Source organism: Mastigoproctus giganteus, chromosome 5, assembly GCF_048544385.1.
Source record: "Mastigoproctus giganteus isolate SK-2022 chromosome 5, ASM4854438v1, whole genome shotgun sequence".
Lineage (NCBI taxonomy): Eukaryota > Metazoa > Arthropoda > Arachnida > Uropygi > Thelyphonidae > Mastigoproctus > Mastigoproctus giganteus.
In genome coordinates, this window is record NC_143579.1 from 70,139,770 (window position 1) to 70,161,118 (window position 21,349).

The 21,349-nt window shown below is 38.2% G+C and overlaps 1 protein-coding gene across 3 annotated transcripts in view; it reads left to right on the top strand.

The window, feature by feature from the left end:
- LOC150085473 (uncharacterized) overlaps positions 1–21,349 on the top strand; it is a 620,530-nt gene that overhangs the window by 345,796 nt on the left and 253,385 nt on the right. For all 3 annotated transcript variants that reach the window (XM_090374054.1, XM_090374052.1, XM_090374053.1), the window contains exon 13: positions 13,979–14,195. In XM_090374054.1, the coding sequence (XP_090230180.1) occupies positions 13,979–14,195 (217 nt within the window). The remainder of the gene's footprint in view (positions 1–13,978; positions 14,196–21,349) is intronic.

Below are 21,349 nucleotides of genomic sequence, written 5' to 3' on the forward strand. Positions count from 1 at the left end.
AAGGAGGATCAAAGGCTGACACAAGTAATTATAGACCTGTGAGTTTAACTTCTGTTCCAGGAAAATTAATGGAGACACTGGTTAAAGAAGCACTGCAGGATCGTCTAGACAAGACTTCAGTTATAGTTTGGACACAGAATCGTTTTGTTAAGGGGAAGTCTTGCCTGACCAGTTTGATTGGATACTATGATGCAGTCACAAAAGAACTGGATGCAGGGAATAACTTTGATATTATATACTTGGATCTTAGAAAGGCTTTTGATACTGTTGCACATGGAAGACTGCTGCACAAATTGGAGCAGTGTGGCATTGGAGGCAAATTGCTGCTATGGATAAAGGGGTGGTTGAGGGAGAGAAGACAGAGAGTGGTAATCAATGGACACTGCTCATCGTGGACTAATGTTAATAGTGGAGTCCCTCAGGGTTCAGTGTTGGATCCATTATTGTTTTCTGTATTTATAAATAATATTGATGATGATATATCAAGCTTAATGTCCAAGTTTGCAGACGATACAAAGGTTGGCAGGGTTGTTAAGAACACTACTAGCGCTATGCTGCTGCAACAGGATCTGGAAAGGTTGAGCAGATGGGCTGAGAGGTGGCAAATAAAGTTTAACATTGAGAAATGTAAAGTACTACATATGGGAAACAGCAACCCCCAGAGCAACGTATCAACTCTGTGGTACTACTCTGACAGTGGTAGAGAATGAAAAGGACCTGGGGGTAATTGTGCAGGCAGATATGAAGTTCTCTGAGCAGTGCAGACGGGCTGCAAGAGTAGCTCATGGTGTCTCTCAATGATATATAGGAATTTTTCTAGCAGGGATAAGGAGGTGATTATTCTCTTGTATAAGGCAATGGTCAGGCCACACCTTGAGTACTGTGTACCGGCCTCCAGACCTGTATACAACTGTATACAGGTCTGTATACAGTTGTATACAGGCCTGTATACAGTTGTATACAACTGTATACAGGTCTGGAGGCCTCATTTCAACAAGGATGTAGAGCTGCTGGAATGAGTACAGAGAAGGGCAACAAGATTAGTGAAAGGAACAAAGGGTTACTCTTACAAAGAAAGGCTTAAGATTTGCAAATTACAGTGTCTGGAGACTTGGCACCGGTGAGGTGATCTGATAGAGGTGTATAAAGCCTTGAATGGTTTGAGCATGCTCAATGCTGATGGGATTCTGCCTCTTGCTCAGAATAATCACCTGAGAGGGCATAAATTCAAATTGATGAAAGACAGATGTAGGATAGATGTGCGGAAATTTGCCTTTAGCCAGTGGGTAGTTGGTTGGTGGAATAGACTTCCATCCCTTGTTATGGAAGTTGATATCCTAAATAAATTGAAGACTCAGCTGGACAGGTATTTCGAACGAACGGAGGGGTGAAGTGGAAGGTTTTTTTTTGGCTGATGCTGCATAAGCTTGCTTTCTTGCATCATATGCCTCTACTAATGCTAAGTATTTCCCAAAAATTGCAATGTACAGAAGTTCAGGTCTAATGTCAACAAATATATTCTTTCATCTTCTCAACTTATCTTACGCTTAAACACCTCTGGGCCACACTTAGTGTAATCTTTTGAGACCATTTGTATATAAATAGACATGTGACATGAAATGGCCTGAAAATTATGTTTGGCATAAAGGTCTTCTAAATAAGCTTCCATCTTATGGTTTGGCAACTGTTTTTTCTAATTGGGTATCCAGTTTTCTCTCAGACTGCTCACTATGGGTTATGGTAGATGGCTCTCTGTCTTCTAACTTCTTCACTAATGCTGTTGTTTTCCAAGGTTCAGCTCTTTTTCCCACTCTTTTCCTCTTGTATATTATTGACTTTCTTCCATTGACTGGAAATCCTATCCGTAGTTTTGGTAATGATAGCGCATTGCATTCCACCTTCAAGTTTGAGAAACTTTGCCCCGCACAAACAGCTTAAACTTCTCAAATATCCACTACCAATTCTTTAAATGCTAATCTCCAGGTAATTCTTTAGTGGGGCAAATATAACTTAGTTGATTTCAGTCCTGTCTTATATCTTTCAAAAAGGATTCTCCTGTTCCTATGCTCATTTTTGATGACATTCCGATTTCTAGGAAAGATCATATATCTCTATTGGGTATTACCCTGACTTCTAATATCTCTTGGCATAAGCACATCACAAATATTGCTACCTCTACAACTAAAAAACTGGGTTTTCTCTTTCGCTCTCAGTGTTACTTTTCTTCGAAACATCCTTCACTCTTTACAAATTGCAAATCTACCCTACCATGGAATATTGTTCCACATCTGGGGCAGCGTCCCCCAAACCTCTCTCAAACTTCTAAATTCCATTCAAAAGAGGACAGTTAGTTTAATTTATGACTCATCTCTAACTGAGTATCTCTACTCTCTGTGTCAGCATGATTTTTTACTGCTTGCATTTTCTGTAGGTACTTCCATGGGCACTGTTCTATAATTCCCACACTCTCTTCCAAAGCAGTCCGAACACATGCTGCAACCAGTAAACATCCTTTTACTGTTTAGCTTCAAACTCACAGAACCAACTTTTCTTCTTCTTATTTATTCATATTAAGTATTTCTCGAAAATTGTAATCTATAGAAGTTCAAGTCCAATGTCAACAAATATCTTCTTTCGTCTTCTCAAAGGCTTAAATACCTCTGGGCCACACTTAGTAGAATACTTTAAGAACATTTGTACATAAATAGACATGTGACATGAAATGGCCTGAAAACACACACACACACACACACACACACACACACACACACACACACACACACACACACACACACACACACACACACACACACACACACACACACACACACTTAAGTCTGCATGAAAAATGTGTGAATGTGTTGTGCAAATCCATTTCATTGGCGAGTTGATAGCATATTGTCAGTTGCTGTTTGATGCTTGATTTGTGTTACGTTCGAAATGCAGTGGCTGTGGCTGTCTGAAAAAATGGGACTCAATGGCCATACTGTTTTAAATTTGAAGTTGTTTCATTTATTGTTCATGTTGCTGTGGTTCGTTTACAGTAACAAAATTGTGATTTTTATATTATTTGGCTTTGGTGTTTTCAGGGGATACGCGTACAAAGGGCTTACTGTATTTGTCATGTGATGAATGCAGTAAGGCCTTGATTTGTTGGGCACCATTCATCTTTAATACTGTAGGACTAATTAATATATTTTTTAAATGAAATTATATTTAGAACTACAGCAGAAGCATATGGCCCTGAGCCAAGGACTTTCTACTGTGGGTCATATGCTTTACTGCTGTAGTCCTAGCCATAATCCGAATTTAAAAAAAAAAATGAATCAGTATTGCAGTACTAAAAGTGAATACTAAATTACAAACACAATAATGCCGTGTGATATGCTATTTCAGTGGTAATATTAGTACAGTATTAATTGTATTCCCACAGAACCTCACAACTAAAATATTGTAGAATTACACTAATCCTCCCAATCTGTTTACAAACTTTCTGTGACAGTAATATAATGATGGTAGCTGCTGATTTTGTTCTTATGTTTAATTTTATAAATATTTAAACACAAAAATAAATTCCCACATATAAGGCACTTATAAGTAAAATAGCTCCAAATTTTGCTAAAAAAGGGCCCCAGTTTAAGAGAAAACTAGCAAACATTCATCACTGTATATCAGAATTTTATTTTTAGGAAATGTAACTCTTGCTTTGGTGACTGTGAGGTGGGTTTGTTTACAGTAACAAAGTTCATTTACAGTAATAAATTCTTGAGTGAAGAATTGTGCACTTGTACTAATAGGAGAGAGCATGTTGCTTTGATGATTTTATGATTTTATTTTAATATTGGGGTGTCTTGGTGTACAGGTAGCAATATAGCACCTTGCTAAGAATAACTCTAATTGTAGCATCAGCTTGTTTTGAAAATAGTATTTCTTTTTCTTAATAGTCTTGAAGACATAACCAGATTTGTCTAATTTAGTTGGAGAAGAATGTTATATGGTGGTTTTCCATGGAATCGATATTTCTGTATTGACTTTAGCTATTAACTGAATCACTATACATTAAATCAACGTTTTGGGAAACTTGCCAGAACCCATCCTCAGACCATACTTCAACTGATTTTTAAGGACAGAAACTAAAAAGATGGGTTCTGTCAAGGTTCCCAAAACATGCCTTAATAAAAATCTATATTCCATGTTTGTGTAATTATAATAATGTTTTAATTTTCCTTTTTCAGTTGGAGGTTTTTGGGTGGGCTAGGGTTGGGAACACCGGGATACTGACTGATCTGTTTGTGAATGAACCTGGTTCTGGGAATGGTTGCTAATACTCCTGGTGCTTACTTAAGGGATTTAGTCTTACTGTGAAGGATTCTCAGTAAATGAAGAATTCCCCTACTTAGCACTGGATTGTGTATTAAACAGAAATCTTTGTTGAGTGGGGTACTTTTTTTATTTTTATTATTAGTTTTTTTTGTTTTCAAAATGCTATTTCTGTGCAAAATTTAAAGTAAAAGTATATTACCACCATATTTTATGTATTATTAAAGAAACATATGGCAAAAAATTTTTTACAATGTATAAAATGAACAAAGTTTATTGTATAAAGTTAAATGTATGTACATATGTACAAGGTGGTATCAAAAAGTTTGTACCCTGACCTAGATAAAACATCAGTAGGAAGATGCCGTTTTTAATATAAGTTGTCTACATATTCAATAACTAACATTTGAAATTTTATTCCCGTGGGTGATCATATACCAGAGTGGAGTCCAGAATCTGAGGAAGGACACTGTGGTTGAAAAAGTGACGTATTGAGCAGTGATTAAGTTCTTGCATTTGCAGGGCAAGAAAGCTCAAGAAATTGAGCGAAGAAATGAAAGCTGTGTATGGGCAGAATTGTCCATCCTATGACACTGTAAAAAAAGTGGAAACGGGAGTTCCATTGCAGTCGTACAAGAGAAGGAAGGCCATCAACATCCACAGACAGTGAGACAGTTGCAAAGGTTGAGCAGCTGGTGCTGTGTGACAGACATGTGGCAGTTAATTTCATCGCAAATGCAGTGGGAATTAGTTATGAGTCTGCTCACAGCATTTTACATGACCATCTGCACATGTCTAAGGGATTTGCACAATAGGTTCCAAGATTGCCAGGGTAGAATTTTTTCCAGCCTGGTCTGTACTTGTTAACAGGAGAGACTGCTTCTACAGGGATGGGATACACTTAAATAAAAAGGGTGCAAGAATATTTGCTGATGCTATCGAGGCAGTGTTAGGTGGGTCGGAAAACTGCTAGCTTGTGGGGGATATAAGGACTAATATATTAACAGTAGCCATTGGCAGAGGTGAAAATGATTCTTGCACTGCTTCTATTGGAATGAGCAGCAGCCTGGAAAACAAGATGCAGGGTATTTCAGAGACTGCTGGGAGTTATTGCAGTACAAGTAAACACATGGGTTGTGTTAGGGTAGCTAGGAATAGGAACAGGTGCATATATACCTGCATGTACACCAATGCTAGGAGTTTGGTAAATAAATTTGATGAATTTGAGGTATTGCTCAGAACATCAAAGGCATATATTGTTGGCATATCAGAGACGTCGTGTCACATAGATATAAGGAATGCAGAACTGGAATTTGGGGAGTATAATGTGTACAGGAAGGGAGGAGGGGTTATACTATTAGTTAAGAAACACATAAGAAACTTCAAATCCAAGGAAGTGAAGCCAGTTGACATTGCTGGACAGTGCAGTGTCGAATCAGTTTGGCACGACAAGCATTGGGAGATCAAAATTGATAGTAGGAGTGTGTTATAGGCCTAATGACTCTGATGAGTATAATAAGAAACTGTACAGGGAAATAGAGTGGGCCAGTAAATCAGAGAGTCTTATAATGGGGGATTTTAATTTGCCAGGCATTGACTGGAATTTGTGGGTTGGTCACTCACACACTAGCAAGGCTTTTGTGGATTTACTGGATGATTGTTTTATACATCAGCATGTTCAGGAAGAAACTAGAGGAAGTAATACTCTTGATCTGCTTATCAGTAGTGATTCTTCATGCATTAAGAATCTGCAGATAAAGGAACCACTAGGTGGCAGTGATCACAGTGTGCTGAAGTGGGATTTACTCAAAGAGGTAACTACCATCAGGGGTAAAGGAAGGGTTTTTGTTTTTGTAAAGGTGACTACGGTGGTCTGAGACAGTATTTAAATTCTATACGGTGGGACCAACTGATGATGTTACCAACAGCAAATTCAAAATGGGAAGCATTCAAAGAATTTATCTTGGAAGCTACTAGGCTCTACATACCAACTAAGAAGTATTGTTCAAGGATGTCATGATGAACTAATGAGACATGTGGAAGAGAAGAAAAATGCATGGGATACATATAAATTAATGGGTGACATGGAAGCCTATGATAGATATAAGCTGGTGTGTAACCAAGACACAGAGATTATGAGAAATCCTTGGCAAAGGATGCAAAGAAAAACAGAAAAGAGTTCTTTACCTATGTAAACTCTAGTAGGAAAGGGATGAATCAGATTGGTCCACTGGACATTGATGGTTCAGCTGTTGATGATCCTGCTCAGGTGGCTAACAAACTAAATGAGTATTTTGCATATACATTCACCCATGAGGAGTTATTCAGGGAGGGGAATGCCAGAGGCAAGTTGAACCCTGGCAGTGAGCTAGATGATTTTGTAATAACTGAGAGTAAAGTGGAGGAGAAATTGTTGAAGTTAAACATAAAAAAGGCACCCGGGGTGGACTGGAACTGTCCAGTTATATTAAAGGTGGCAGCAAACCCTTAGCCATAATTATGAGAGCTTCTTTGGACTCAGGGGAGGTACCCATATGTGCAAATGTGACCCCAATTCACGAAGGAGGATCAAAGGGCAATACAAGTAATTATTGACCGGTTAGTTTAACATCTGTTCCAGAAAAATTAATGGAGGCACTGGTTAAAAGAAGCACTGCAGGATCACCTAGACAAGACTTCAGTTATAGCTCGGACACAGCCTGGTTTTGTTAAGGGAATGTCTTGCCTGACCAATTTGATTGGATACTATAATGTGGTCACAAAGGAACTGGATGCAGGGAATAACTTTGATATTATATATTTGGATCTTAGAAAGGCTTTTGATACTGTTGCACATGGAAGACTGCTGCACAAATTGGAGCAGTGTGGCATTGGTGGAAAATTGCTGCTATGGATAAAGTGATGGTTGAGGGGGAGAAGACAGAGAGTGGTAATCAATGGACACTGCTCATCGTAGACTAATATTATTAGTGGAGTCCCTCAGGGTTAAGTATTGGGTCCATTGTTGTTTCTTGTATTTATAAATGATATTGATGATATGGTATATCAAGCTTAATGTCCAAGTTTGCAGATGATACAAAGGTTGGCAGGGTTGTTAAGGACACTAATGACAGTATGTTTCTGCTGCAACAGGATCTACAAAAGTTAAGGAGATGGGCTGAGAGGTGGCAAATGAAGTTTAACATTGACAAATGTAAAGTACTACATATGGGAGGCAGCAATCCCAGAGTGACGTATTAACTCTGTGGTACTACACTGACAGTGGTAGAGAATGAAAAGGACCTGGGAGTAATTGTGCAGCAGATATGAAGTTTTCTGAGCAGTGCAGACAGTCTGCAAGAGTAGCTCATAGTGTCTTGTCAATGATATACAGGAATTTTTCTAGCAGGGATAAGGAGGTGATTATCTCCTTATATAAGGCAATGGTCAGTCCACACCATGAGTACTGTATACGTCTGGAGGCCTCGTTTTAAGAAGGATGTAGAGCTGTTGGAATGAGTAGAGAGAAGGGCAACAAGATCAGTGAATGGAACAAAGGGTTGCCCTTATGAAGAAAGGCTTAAGTTTTGCAAATTACAGTGTCTGGAGACTAGGCACCTGCGAGGTGATCTGATTGAGGTGTATAAAGCTTTGAATTGAGCATGCTCAATGTTGATGGAATTCTTCCTCTTGCTCAGAATAATCATTTGAGAGGGCATAAATTCAAATTGAGGAAAGACAGATGTAGGATAGATGTGCGGAAGTTTGCCTTTAGCCAATGGGTAGTTGATTGAGGGAACAGACTTCCATCCTTTGTTGTGGAAGTTGATAGCCTAATTAAATTTAAGGCTGAGTTGGACAGGTACTTGGAAAGAATGGAGGGGTGAAATGAGAGCGTGTTTTTTCTTTTTTGTTTTTTGGTTGATGCTGCCTAAGCTTGTTTTCTTGCATCATATGCCTCTACTAATGCTAATTGCTAATGCTAATGCTAATTGCTGATGCCTTTACAGAAGCTGTTGCCACCACCAACTTTGTTGCCCAGTGCGGCTTCGAACTACTGCAGCACCCACCCTATTCTCCTGACCTAGCACCATCAGACTTCTTGTTTTCAAAAATGAAGAAACCATTGCATGGATGCTGCTTTGGTTCGACTCAGGAAGTCAGTGGAATCGTGGTTTCAGGCAAAAAGTGCAGACTTCTATGATCAAGGCATTAAACAACTGATCATAGATGGGGGAAATGTGTTACTGTACATTTTTTTTTTTTTTTTTTTTTTTTTATGAGAACCCCAAACACGAGAGGTATTAGAACCTATAGTACTTAGTACCGTGCTTGGGTTTGAGGTTAAGAAGACGAAAGAAGATATTTGTTGACATTGGACTTGAACTTCTGTAGATTGTAATTTTCAGGAAATACGTATGAAGGAAGGTTATTCTAGAAAATGGCATTTGAATGAATAAATGAGGAAGATGAAAAGTTGGTTCTGTGGGTTTGAAGTTGGACAGTAAATGGATGTTGGCTGGTGGCGGCACGTGTTCGGACTGTTTTGAAAGAGAGAGCGGGAATTATAGAAGCCAATTCAGAAGAACAGTGCCCATGGAAGTATCTGTAGAAGAGGCATGCAGCAGAAACAGTGCGTCTATGAGAAAGCGAGTGGAGAGACTCTGTTAGAGATGAATCATTAATTAACCTAACTGCCCTCTTCTGAATGGAATCAAGAAGCCGGAGAGAGGTTTTGGGGGCACCACCCCAGATATGGGAACAATATTCCATGGCAGGGCGAATTTGCAATTTATACAGAGTGAGAAGCTGTTTGGAAGAAAAGTAACGCCGAGAGCGAAAGAGAAAACCAAGTTTTTTAGATGCAGAGGAAGCAATATTTGTAATGTGCTTGTGCCAAGAGAGATTAGAAGTCAGCGTAATCCCCAAAAGAGATATATCATTTTGCCTAGAAATCGGAGTGTCACTAAAGATAAGCATAGGAGCAGAAGAATCCTTTTTGTGAGATATAAGACAAGACTGAGTTTTAGAAGGGTTGAAATCAACTAAGTTGTCTTTGCCCCACTGGAGAATTACCTGAAGATCGGCATTTACGGAATTGGCAGCAGATTTTCGAGAAGTTGAAGCTGATTGAGCAGGACAAGGTTTCTCAAAATGGAAAGTTGAATGCATTGTGCTATCATCGCAAAACTATGGATAGGATTTCCAGTCAATGGAATAAGGTCATTAATATACAAGAGGAAAAAAGTGGGGGAAAGAACTGAACCTTGGGGGACACCGGCATTAGTGGAGAAGTTAGAAGACAGAGAGTCATCTACCATCACCCTCAGTGAGCGATCAGAGAGAAAACTGGATAACCAATTACTAAAAACAGTTGGCAAACCATAAGATGGAAGCTTGTTTAGAAGACCTTTATGCCAAACACGATCAAAAGCCTTTGAGATGTCAAGAGCAACTACTTGTGTTTCACCGAACCTTTCCATTAAATTAGTCCATAAATGGGTAACATAAGCCAGAATATCTCCAGTGGATCGACACTGACGGAATCCATACTGGTGATCGTTGATCAGACGGAAGGTTTCTAGGTAGTTTAAGAGTTGGCGGTTAATTGATTTCTCCATTACTTTAGAAAGAGTAGAAGTAATTGCAATGGGACGATAATTGGATGGGAGGGATTTGTCACCCTTTTTAGGAACTGGCCGGATATGAGCAAATTTCCAAGCAGAAGGAAAAACACCTTTGGAATAAGAAAGTGAAAAAAGGCGGCAAAGAATAGGAGTAATTTCAGGAGCACAGGTTTTGAGAACAAGTGGAGAAATACCATCAGGACCTGGAGCTTTCCTAGCATCAAGATTCATCAAAATCCTTCTGATATCCTTTTGACGGAAGACCACAGGAGGCATTGAATGGAGCGTGTTGGGAATGGTGGGAGGTGTTTTACCAAGATCATTAATACATGAGCTGGAAGAAAAATGGGATGCTAGCAGGTCAGCTTTATCTTTGGCTGAAGTGGCAACAGAACCATCTGGTTTGGACAGAGGTGGGAGCAAAGATGGGCAAAAGTTGCGGCCAATAGCTTTGGCAAGAGACCAGAATGCTCGGCTACCATTAGGGCAAGAAGCAAGTTTTCTACTCTTAGCCTGTTCAAACTCTAGTTTGGACTGATTAATAACTGCTTTACAATTGTTGCGAGCTTTGGTGTAGGCAGAAAATGAAACTGAAGAATTAGAAACAAGCCAATTACGATATGCAACATTCTTCTCTTGGACAGCCTTAGCACATTTATTGGAAAACCAAGGTTTAGATAAAGGACGAGATTTTAAAGTGGAGTGTGGGATAAAGGATTCCATTCCTGCAAGAATAATTTCACTGACACGATCTGAGCAAACGTTGGCATCAGAAGTTTTGAAACAGTAATCCGACCAAGGAAAAGAAGAAAAGAAGTCTCGCAGGTCATCCCATTTTGCATTCTTGTAATGCCAAACAATACGTGGTTGGGAATAGCCATGAGATAAAGGTTCCATTGGAGAAGAGACAATCACCAAGTTGTGATCTGAAGTGCCTAAAGGACCTCTCACTTTGACCGTGTACTTAGAAGGGTTGTTTGTGAGAAAAAGATCAAGCGTATTGGCTGTATGATTAGGATTGTCCGGTATTCTTGTAGGTAAATGAACAATCTGTGCTAGGTCATTAGTAATTGCAAAAGCCTCAGCATCTCGACCTGCTGGGTCGGTGTGACTAGAAAACGGAAGCCAGCTGGAGTTGTGAACATTAAAATCACCAAGGAAAATTACTTCACTGTTAGGAAAGTTGGACTGGAGAAAGTCAAGTTACAAAGAGAGGAAGTCAAAGAGCTCCAAGTGATTAGTGGAGTTGGGAGAACGGTAGAGACAACAGATGAATTTGACACAATGAGGTAGAGAGATTTTAAGCCAGAGAAGATCAAAGAGAGCAGATTCCAAATTGCCAAGTCTCTGACAGGGAATATCAGAACGGACATATGCACAAGTACCACCTTTGAGACGAAAGGAATCATACAGCGAATAATTTGGGCATCTGAGATGAGCAGTAGATGAATCAACCGATATCTGAGATTCTGTCAGAAAAAGTACATGGGGTTTGGCAGACTGCAAGTGGAAATGGACATCGTTGGGATTAGAATTGAGACCACGTATATTTGTGAAATGAATTAGGAAGTCCTTGGGAGGTTTAGATCTTTTCGCAGATAAGCTTGCTCTATTAGTTTGACAATTCATGGTGTATTCAATAGTAAGAAAAAGTAGGTGGGACATGCTGTATGAAGTAATGAAATTTTTGGATGTGGCGTACATGTGGTAAGAATATACCCAGATCCTTGACATAACGTGGCCTTGACAATGCTCCCCGCATACACACTACTCGGACTCCCTCCAGTCACTATCTGGCAGAGTAGAGGCAGCACGATTATACACTAGCTGATCCGGAAGCTTCCTAGAGAGTTACCAATAGGTTCAGTCCGGTGTACTAACTAGCGGCCGGCCTGCGAACACCGTTTTAGAGCTGTACCCTCGAAATGTAAGGAATATTGGATCTCGCCACGACGTTCATCATAACCTCAAAAGTCATCAATCATACTGCATGATGGAAGAGATAGGGAAAGGTTGACCGGAACTTAGCTCTAGAGACTAAACATGGGTTCCACCATTTCATGCCTCCAATAAGCAAAGTGGTGGTATTTCACCGGTTGATGAGAGTCATCTACCACCTAGTACTGCCTGGTAACATAGAGGGGCGGCGTTCCTCCATGTGGTGTGGGCCCCACACCTCGACCCCTGCTTACGTTGGTTCACACCTGGGTGGTCACCCACCATGTACTTGCGCATGGAGGTTATACCCAGGATTACTAACAGTCCCACCATCGTGAAGGTGCAAGCAGAGGATTTGGCTGTCAGAGACCGTCCGGACTTCGCCGAAATTGGGTCCACTTGACTTGAGTGTCACCCGAATATCAGTTCCATCAGCGTTTTAGACTCCCAGATAGCAAGTACAGCTTGTCTGGCATATCTGAGAGAATGTCTGTGACAACCTCAAGGACCTAACATGGAGAGTACATAGAAAAGTATTAAAGTTCTAGTGAAGTTTCACCTTTCTAGGGCTATTATATCTAGGTAAGAGTATGAACCTTTTGATAGCCCCTCATACCTTAGGAATATATAATGCTTATGGGGGCTCCTCAAAATGGTCTTGGGCAGGACACATAGCTCGAAGACATGATGACAGATGGACTAAGAAAAACCCTCAAAATGGTCTTGGGCAGGACACATAGCTCGAAGACATGATGACAGATGGACTAAGAAAATAACAGAATGGTATCCAAGAGGAGCTAGAAGAAAACCTGGAAGACAAAGGCGGAGATGGATAGATGAAATTCATGAGTTTGTGGGTAGTAAATGGATGTCCAGTGCTCAAAACAGAAGCAACTGGAAAGTTGCTGGAGAGGCCTTCATCCTGCAGTGGATTGAAAATGGCTGATGATGATGATGATGATATGGGGGCTCCACAGAGCCCCCCCATGTTGAAAAGTGAATCAGCGGTGGACTGCTCACCCTTTTTTCACTTTTTATGCAAAAATTTTTATTAGCACCCAAATAAGTGGTCACTGCCTTTCTTTACATCACTTTCTCATAAAAAGAGATTTTCATGCTCTTTCAAGAAATTCTAAGTGTTTAGTGAAAGTGCCTCTTCGGTCACTTTGATAGTTAAAACCCTCATGTGAGTGAGCCCAGACTTTTGTATTTTCTAAAAGCAACATGAAGATCTAACTCCTGTAGGGCATCATTGGCAAGGAACTTGCTGTGGTAAGTTAGCAAATTCTCTATATCATCTGCAATGGCTCTAATGACACCTGCTACAATTGCTATGTGACTGATGCATTCAGTTGTATTGGGTAGCTCATACAACTGAACAGGGGAGTCCAGTATGACTTCTTGGTATAGTTTTTGTCAGACATCCTTTATACAAGATGGGAAGATTTATTCCAGGCCTTATTGATGTTATGGATTGCCTTCATGTCCATTCCTCCAGTCTCATATGCTTTGTCTGTCCTGACCATCAGTAATGCTTTTACAGTGAAACTATGTATATACAAATTTGAACCAGCACGAGATATGACCTCCTGGTAACTCATTACCAACTTGTGGGGAGAAGGGAGATGGTAGATCTGCACATAACAAAGTGTGTATGCACCTAGCTCAGTGGGATCATTCCCACCCAATGTTACTCATGTATGTCTTTCTTCCAGGTATTTTAGTATAAAAATATTTTGCTTTCAATTTTTTAAAATGTAAACCATGTTATAATATGTTGTCAGGGGTGCACAAAGTGGAAGTCACCTGTAGTTGTATACATCTTAGCAAAATATGCATGTTGTCCTGTTTAATGAATCCCAAAATGTTTTTAATGATAAATGATGATGGTTTAAATGTCCTTTATAAACATATATATGCTAAATGATTTTTTGAAATACTTTTATTGTATTTTATTGTTATTGCACAAAAAAAAAAAAAAAAAAAAAAGAATTATAGACATTGGAAAGTGTATTTTGTGGTGCAGTTGCTTTTATTTATTTATATTTTTTTTGTAACTAAAATTGTTACCTTTTATATGTTATATTATAACTATATAATTATTATATTTCTAGAGCATGGGTTCCTATAATCCAATGTTTCCTTTTATCAAAGAAATTGCCTACTCCATTAAAAACAAAAAAGAAAGGAACTTATGAAAATGCACTTGAAGAATTAGAAGTCCATATTCAGCGATTAAAAGAACGATTTGGAAACTTTGAGTATGCTTCTTTTCGTGCACCATTTGATCCCAATTTCAAGAATGTTTCCATAAAACATGATGACTTTCTGGTAGGTATGGCAATGTTGAAGGGATGGTATTGCCAGGCTGGTTATGTATATGTTGGGGGCAGGGGGAGGAAGAGAATGCATGATATTCATTTTTAATGCTTTTAATAGGTTATCTTATTTTTTTCACTTTTAATTTATTAGTTAGTGAACAGCAGTAAGAAAGTTTTAAAACTTTGTAAACATATGAACTCTAATATAAACACCTACAATATTGGTTACTGAGCTTTAGAGGGTATGAGACTCATGTTATTTCCAAATTTGGGATGTGATTAGTGCTGCTTGCCTAGTGGACGTTTATTGAAAAAACAGGTATTGTTGTACAATAGAACAAGAGGTATTTTAGACAAGCCAAACAATGAAAAATCAAATAAAAAGAAACAGAATAATATGTGGAATGTAATACTGGATAACCATTGCAATTTTTGCCACAGTGCATTATACGCTCTATTATATGGAGTATTGAAGAAGAATCTGTTGCCAAAGAATAAGTAATGTCTGCTTTAGCATTAGAAATCCAGGGGATCATTCAGAATGGAGTAAAAAACTTGGATGGTGAGACTTGGCCAAATTCCATCTCGGTATATAAAAGAAACCACATGAAGTGCTAATTATTCTCTGTGATTGGGAGGAATGAGGTGCTAGTGGATGTCAATCTATGTTTATATGGGAAATCTGTTTCACCAGGATGATGCATATGGTGTAGCCGCATATAATTGTTATTGAGTGTTTCAAGAAGCATGGGATTGACTCTTCTTGGTAATCAACACCATTTATTTTAACCTGTGATACCAACCACTGAAGGGGAGCATATGATTATTCTAGCAAGATTTAAAGCATTTCGAACTAATTAGTTTGGCTTAAAAATATAATGGTTTTTAAATTACAACTGTTATGATGCAATTTTTTTCTCCTTTCTTTGTTTGCAAATGAAGTATATATTTTAAATTTTTATATTTGTATTATTTAATATAAAATTAATTCTGTTTAAATAAAAATATATATTACTAATAATTTTTTGGTAAAAACCGTTAAAGCAAAGAAAAACAGCAAGCCCAGGGCCTCAAATCTGGTGAGTATGGGCTTGGCACACCCAGGGTCTTGAGCCAGATATCGTCATTCTTTTTTTTCTTGGTGATTCCCTTTTACTTCTGACTCTCTCTCTCTCTCTCAGTGTAACTCGGGAATTTTTTTTGGCTGATGCAGCATAAGCCCCAGGCTTCCTTGCACCATATGGCTAGTGCACCTCCGTAGCCAGTTTGACAGTAGCAGCAGTGCGTAGCACACGCTTCTTGATTAGACCGGGGTTCGAGCCCATGACCACCAAATACGGAGGATGTGAAAAGGTCAGGGAATGACCACCGCATATCTCTGGAGCAATATGGCCTTAGTTGCTAATGCTCCTAAAAACTAAATAACAACAACAACCATATGGCTAATAATAATAATAATAAAAACATAAAAATAAATTCTTGATGCCTTGGTGAGTTTAAATTCTGCAAGGGCTTGGTGAGTTTAGATCAGAAACTAGCAGGGTTGCAAAATGAAGAAGCTTTGAATAGTTGACTACTGGTTTCTCAGAAACATTTTTGAGATTTTTTCAAAAGAGCTGTTTCTCTAATTCTGCATTATTTTCACTTCATTATCATTAATTGATTATTCTGGACTGCCATTATAATAAAGTGGTTAGTATATGTATGCATATACAGAGTTTACAAATGCTCTGTGCAGGTTTAAAAATTTATTAAATAGTTCTCAGAATAGTTTTTTTGCTTACCTAGTGTACAAAACTGTACACTAGGTTGCCACAATTATGATCTTAATAACATAGCCACAAAACAATTTTTTTGTAACCATGTTATTTTGACCACAATTGTGGCACTGCTTTTTTCATTTTTGCAACTTTTTACAAATTTTTAAAACATTTTTTACAATTTATTTGTAAAAAAAGTTCAAAAAATTGTGTAAAAAATTGTAAATTTTTAAAATTTCTTAAATTTTTTATAATTTGTACCTCTTTGAAAGCAGATCAGACATCTCTGTAGAGTATTTCTCTCAAACCAGGTTATCTAAGTATTTGTGAAGCAGAACAAATATTTAATAATTAGTACCATTTATATAAGCTGGTTGTTGGGGAAATTTTAGAGCATAGGTTAGACATTCATCAGCAGTTTTATTGTTGAGTGCATCCATATAAAATTTCTACAAGCTAAGAAATGCTGTTAAGGATTAATCATAGCTTAGGCATAATAGAGCTAACTATGAGAGCAGTGTTGGGCAAAATTTATTCAAAACAATGCATATTTGCAAATCAAAATAATTTTGTTATTCAAAATGAAGCTGTTTCTGTTAATGAAGAATAACTTTCTCTTATTCTGTTATGAAGAATAATATTCATTTATTCTGTTATGAATAATCATATTCACTTGTTAGGTAAATTTCTTATTTGTGATTTGTGAATAAATTTCTTACTTGAAAAAGCATTCTTTTTTTTTTTTTTTTTTTTTTTTTTCGAATAAGAGAAATGCAATTGTTTTTCATGTTGTAAGCCCTAGCTATTTGTTAAGATTATTTTCAGTAGTGGGAATGATAAAAAAAATGCAACAATTTAGAGCATCAGCCAAATAAAAAAGAGCCAACACTTCCCATTTCACCATTACATCCCTACTAACATTTTGTTTCTTCCTTGAATTTATTCAAATTACCTACCTCTATTACACTAGATAGGAGTTTCTACCAACAATCAACCACCAGATGGCTGAAGGTAAATTTCCATTCATCTACCTTGCAAACATCTTTCTTCAGTCCAAATTTATGCCCTCTCATATCTGTATTGTGAGGAAGAGGATGGATTCCATTAGCATCAGGCTTACACAATCCGTTGAAAGCCTTACACACCTCAATCAGGTCTCCTCCAGGTACTGTAGTTTACAGAACTGAAGTCTTTTGAGGTAAGACTACCCTTTTGGTCCTCTTACCAATCTCGCTCTTCTCTGTGGCCCTTGCAACAGATTCACATCCTTCCTAAAAGGAGGCCTCCAGACCTATATGCAGTATTCAATATGTGGCCTCACCATTGCTTATACTTTGGTTTAATCACTTCCTTATCCCTGGTGACAAAATTTCTGCATATCATTGACAAAAGCCCCATGAGCTGTTCTGTCAGTTTATCTGCACTGCTCTAAGAACTTCCTATCTGGCTGCACAGTTACCCACAGGTCTTTCTCATTCTCCGATACCTTGAGTGTAGTGCCACACAAGTCATACATTAATCTGGATTACTGTTACCCATATGAAGTATCTTCCATTTCTCAATATTCAACTTCAAATGCCACTTTTCAGCCTATTTGCCTAAATTTTCTAGATCTTGTTTACTATGAGTAACCGTTTACTATGAGATCCTGATTACTATGAGTAACCGTTCTACCAAACTTCATATCATTAGAATACACACTACACATGGCTTAATACACATTAAGCCAGATATGCTTTCATCATTATCATGAATATATATGTGAAATAGCAAAGGGCCCAGCAATTAACCCTGAGGGACTCTGCTAATAACATTAGTCCAAGAAGAGCAGCGTCCATCAATAACCACTTTCTGTATTAGTATTAATAGTGGCAAATGATACAAGAAAGCAAACTTATAGTGAATCAACCAAAAAAACCCTTCCCCCATCACATGTCTATCCTCTTCTATAGTTTATGTAGTTCTTCTTTGAGTTCGTTCAAACTATCCACTTCCACAACAGAAGATGGAAGGTTGTTCCAACATTCAGCCACCCGCTGGCTAAAGGCAAACTTCTGCACTTCCGTTCTATAACAATCCTTCCTCAAATTAAATTTATGCCCCCTAATGTGCATAGTCTAAGGAAGAGGTAGAATCGTAGCACTGAGCATGCTCAATCCATTCAAACCCTTAAATACCTCAGTCAGATCATCATACAGGCGCCTGTTGCCCAGACTGCAGTTTTCAGAATTGAAGCATTTCTTGGAAAGAGCACCCCTCTGTTTCCCTAACCCAGGGGCTCATTTCTGGTGAGTATGGGCTTGGCACATCCAGGGTCCTGAGCTGGATATCATCATTCTTCTTTTTCTTGGTGATTCCTTTCTACTTTTCTCTCTCTCTCTCAGGGTAATTAAAAAAAAAAAATTTTTTTTTTGGCTGGTGCAGCATGAGCCACAGGCTTCCTTGCACCATATGGCTAACAATAATAATAATAATTTTGTTGCCCTTCTGTGTACTCATTCCAGCAGCTCTATATCCTTCCTAAAATGAGGCCTGCAGTCCTGTGTGCAGTACTCAAGATATGGCCTGACCATTGGCTTATACCAGGGGTGGACAACTTTTATAAATGATGGGCGAAATAAAATGTCTGTGAGGTACATATAGGCCAATTTTTTTTTTTTTTTTTTTGCCTTCCACGATTCTTAGGATTATTAAAAAAATGGCGTGTAATGAAAAAATTGTCACAAGCAGTTTTATGTTATTTATTGTAATATTTATACTTATAGTAACAAAATACAAATACAATTCCAGTAACAAAAATTGCAATATTTTCTTTTTATGATATTTAATGAGATTTAATGCTGTTTATTTTTATCAGTGAATCAATAGCTGGATCGATATTTGTTGTGGCACTGCATAGAATATTTTCTAAATTTACTTCAAAAATTCCATTAATTCAATAATATATATAATAATAAATATATTTGAAAATGACCGTGGACCGGATTACGCATGTTCGTGGGCCGGAGGTTGCCCACCCCTGGCTTATACAATCACCTTCTTATCCCTGCTAGCAAAATTCCTGCATATGATTGACAAAACCATATAGTCATTAATATATGACTTTACAATTACCCCCAGGCCTTTTTCATTTTTTTCCGCCTAGAGTGTAGGACCACACAGTTATTACGTTATTTTGTGGTTACTGCTTCACATATGCAGTACTTTGCAAATGTTAAACTTCAAATTCCATTTTTCAGCCCATCTGCCTTAACTTTTCTAGACCGTTACAGTAGCGTACCATCATTACAGTCATTCACCACCTAGCAACCTTTGTATCATCTGCAAATTTGGACATTTTGCTCGATATGCTTCATCGGTATCATTGATAAATATAGAAAACAGCAGTGGGCCCAGTACTGAAACCTGGGGTATTTGGTATGTTGAGGGTCTAACGGTTCCTGGGATTTCTCCCATCTCCACGTATGTTCTCTGTATCGGCCAAGCCAGAGATTTAAAAGTGTGTGGGATATGTACTATGTAGTATGTTGTGCCCATTGTTCATCCAGCCTGTTAGCCGCCGGGCCCCTAGTGGGGCCTGACGTTACCAATACCGGCCACGGGGATGCCAGTCCGGTGTTACCAGTGATTGAAACAGTACTCTGGCAGATCCTGCCACCTACTTTCCTGGGATTCAGTGGCTAGGACCAAAATAAAAATTAGAAAAATAAATAGTCGCGAGGATGTTTTATTGCGAATTTGGGTTTTTGCTTTAGGAGCACTGTTTAGGGTTTTACACTGAAGGTCTTGATAAAGCCTAATTGGGTCGGGCAAGAATTTTGGTGTGGCTTAGAATTTTTAAATCTAGGGTACTCCACTAATAACATTAGTCTACAAAGAGCAATGTCCATTGATAACAACTCTGTCTTCTCCCACTCAGCCATCCCTTTATCCATAGCCATAACTTCCCCTTGCTCCACTGCTCCAATTTGTATAGCAGCCTTTTATGTATCAACAGTATCAAAACTTTCCTGAAATCCAAGTATATAATATCAAAATTATATTTGGCATGCCTAGCTTGATGGGCCCCCATTTTAATTCCTTCCCATCAGAATGCTGAGTGGCACCTAATTTCTTCACACTCTCTGAACCTAGCACACACAAAGACATCCTCCTTGGCTAGATCATGTCTTATTCCAGAAATGTCTGCAAACATTTCATGAGTTGCACATTTTTTTAGGTTGTGATGCATTGGAGAATCATGCCCTCCGGTTCTTCCTTGAGCCAAAGCAAACTTCTGCTTCTTTGTGCCTGTTGTTTTGCTGCTCTAGTCTGGGGCATGATTTCTTGTTAATCAATTAAATACAATTTAATTGGGGATTAACAAGAAAATTAATAAAATTAATAAATTTAAATGATTAATCAACAGTACTACACTAAGCTAATAGATTCTTAAATGCTGTGTTACGTATTACGCTATCTAGTTTTTCAATACACTGTACACTGTGAAGTTCGAGATATATGTTACTCTATACCTGAGGTGGGCAGCTAGACGACCTTTGGGAGCCGCAGTTGTGGAAGAATATTGGAAAGAGCTATATAATAAAATGCCTATGTACGTCGTAAAATGCTTTAGACATACGTGTGGTTCTATCAGTTTTTTACAGTGCACAAGTTAATTTGTGTGAACATTATTAGTTTCTTTTTAAGTGAGACCCTTTAATAGTTATTATGCCGTCTGAAAAACATAAATATGAAGACGAGAATAGGGGATTTAAGGCAGAGTGGGAAGAGGAGTTTGTTTTTGTGGAGAGAAATGGTAAACCAATGTTGTCTTTTGTGTCAAGTAACATTATCCCAGTTCAAGGTCAGTAATCTTAAGCACCATTATGAAACAAATCACAGTTCTTTCTTCGAACAATATCCTGCTGATTCCATGTTAAGGCGAACCAAATATTGTCTTTAAAAGAAAAGTTTAACAGTCAAACCAAGCAATGTCTTAGCAATGTTCTAACAAGTTCTGTCAATGCTTATTAAAGAGGCAGATGTAACAACAGAGGCTGGATTTATTTTGGCCTTCAATATTGCTCGGAAAAAGCTTCCGAGAAGGAGAATTCATTAAGAAAAATATTGCTAAGTAATTTCAGTTTTAGACCCAGAATATAGAAAATGGCACAAAATGATTGAACAAATCCCTGTGTCCAGACATACAGTGGAAAGACGAATTTCTGTAAACAGCGCTGACATCATGAACAACTTTCAACATGATTTAAAGAATTGCTCAGCACTGGTTCTTGGACGAATTTACATACATTGAAGCAAACCACAACTAGCCATATTTGTTTGTTTTTTAACAAATAATCTAGACGTGAAAGACCTGATTGCTTTGAAGGATATGACTCAAGCTTCAGATGTAAAAGGAGCT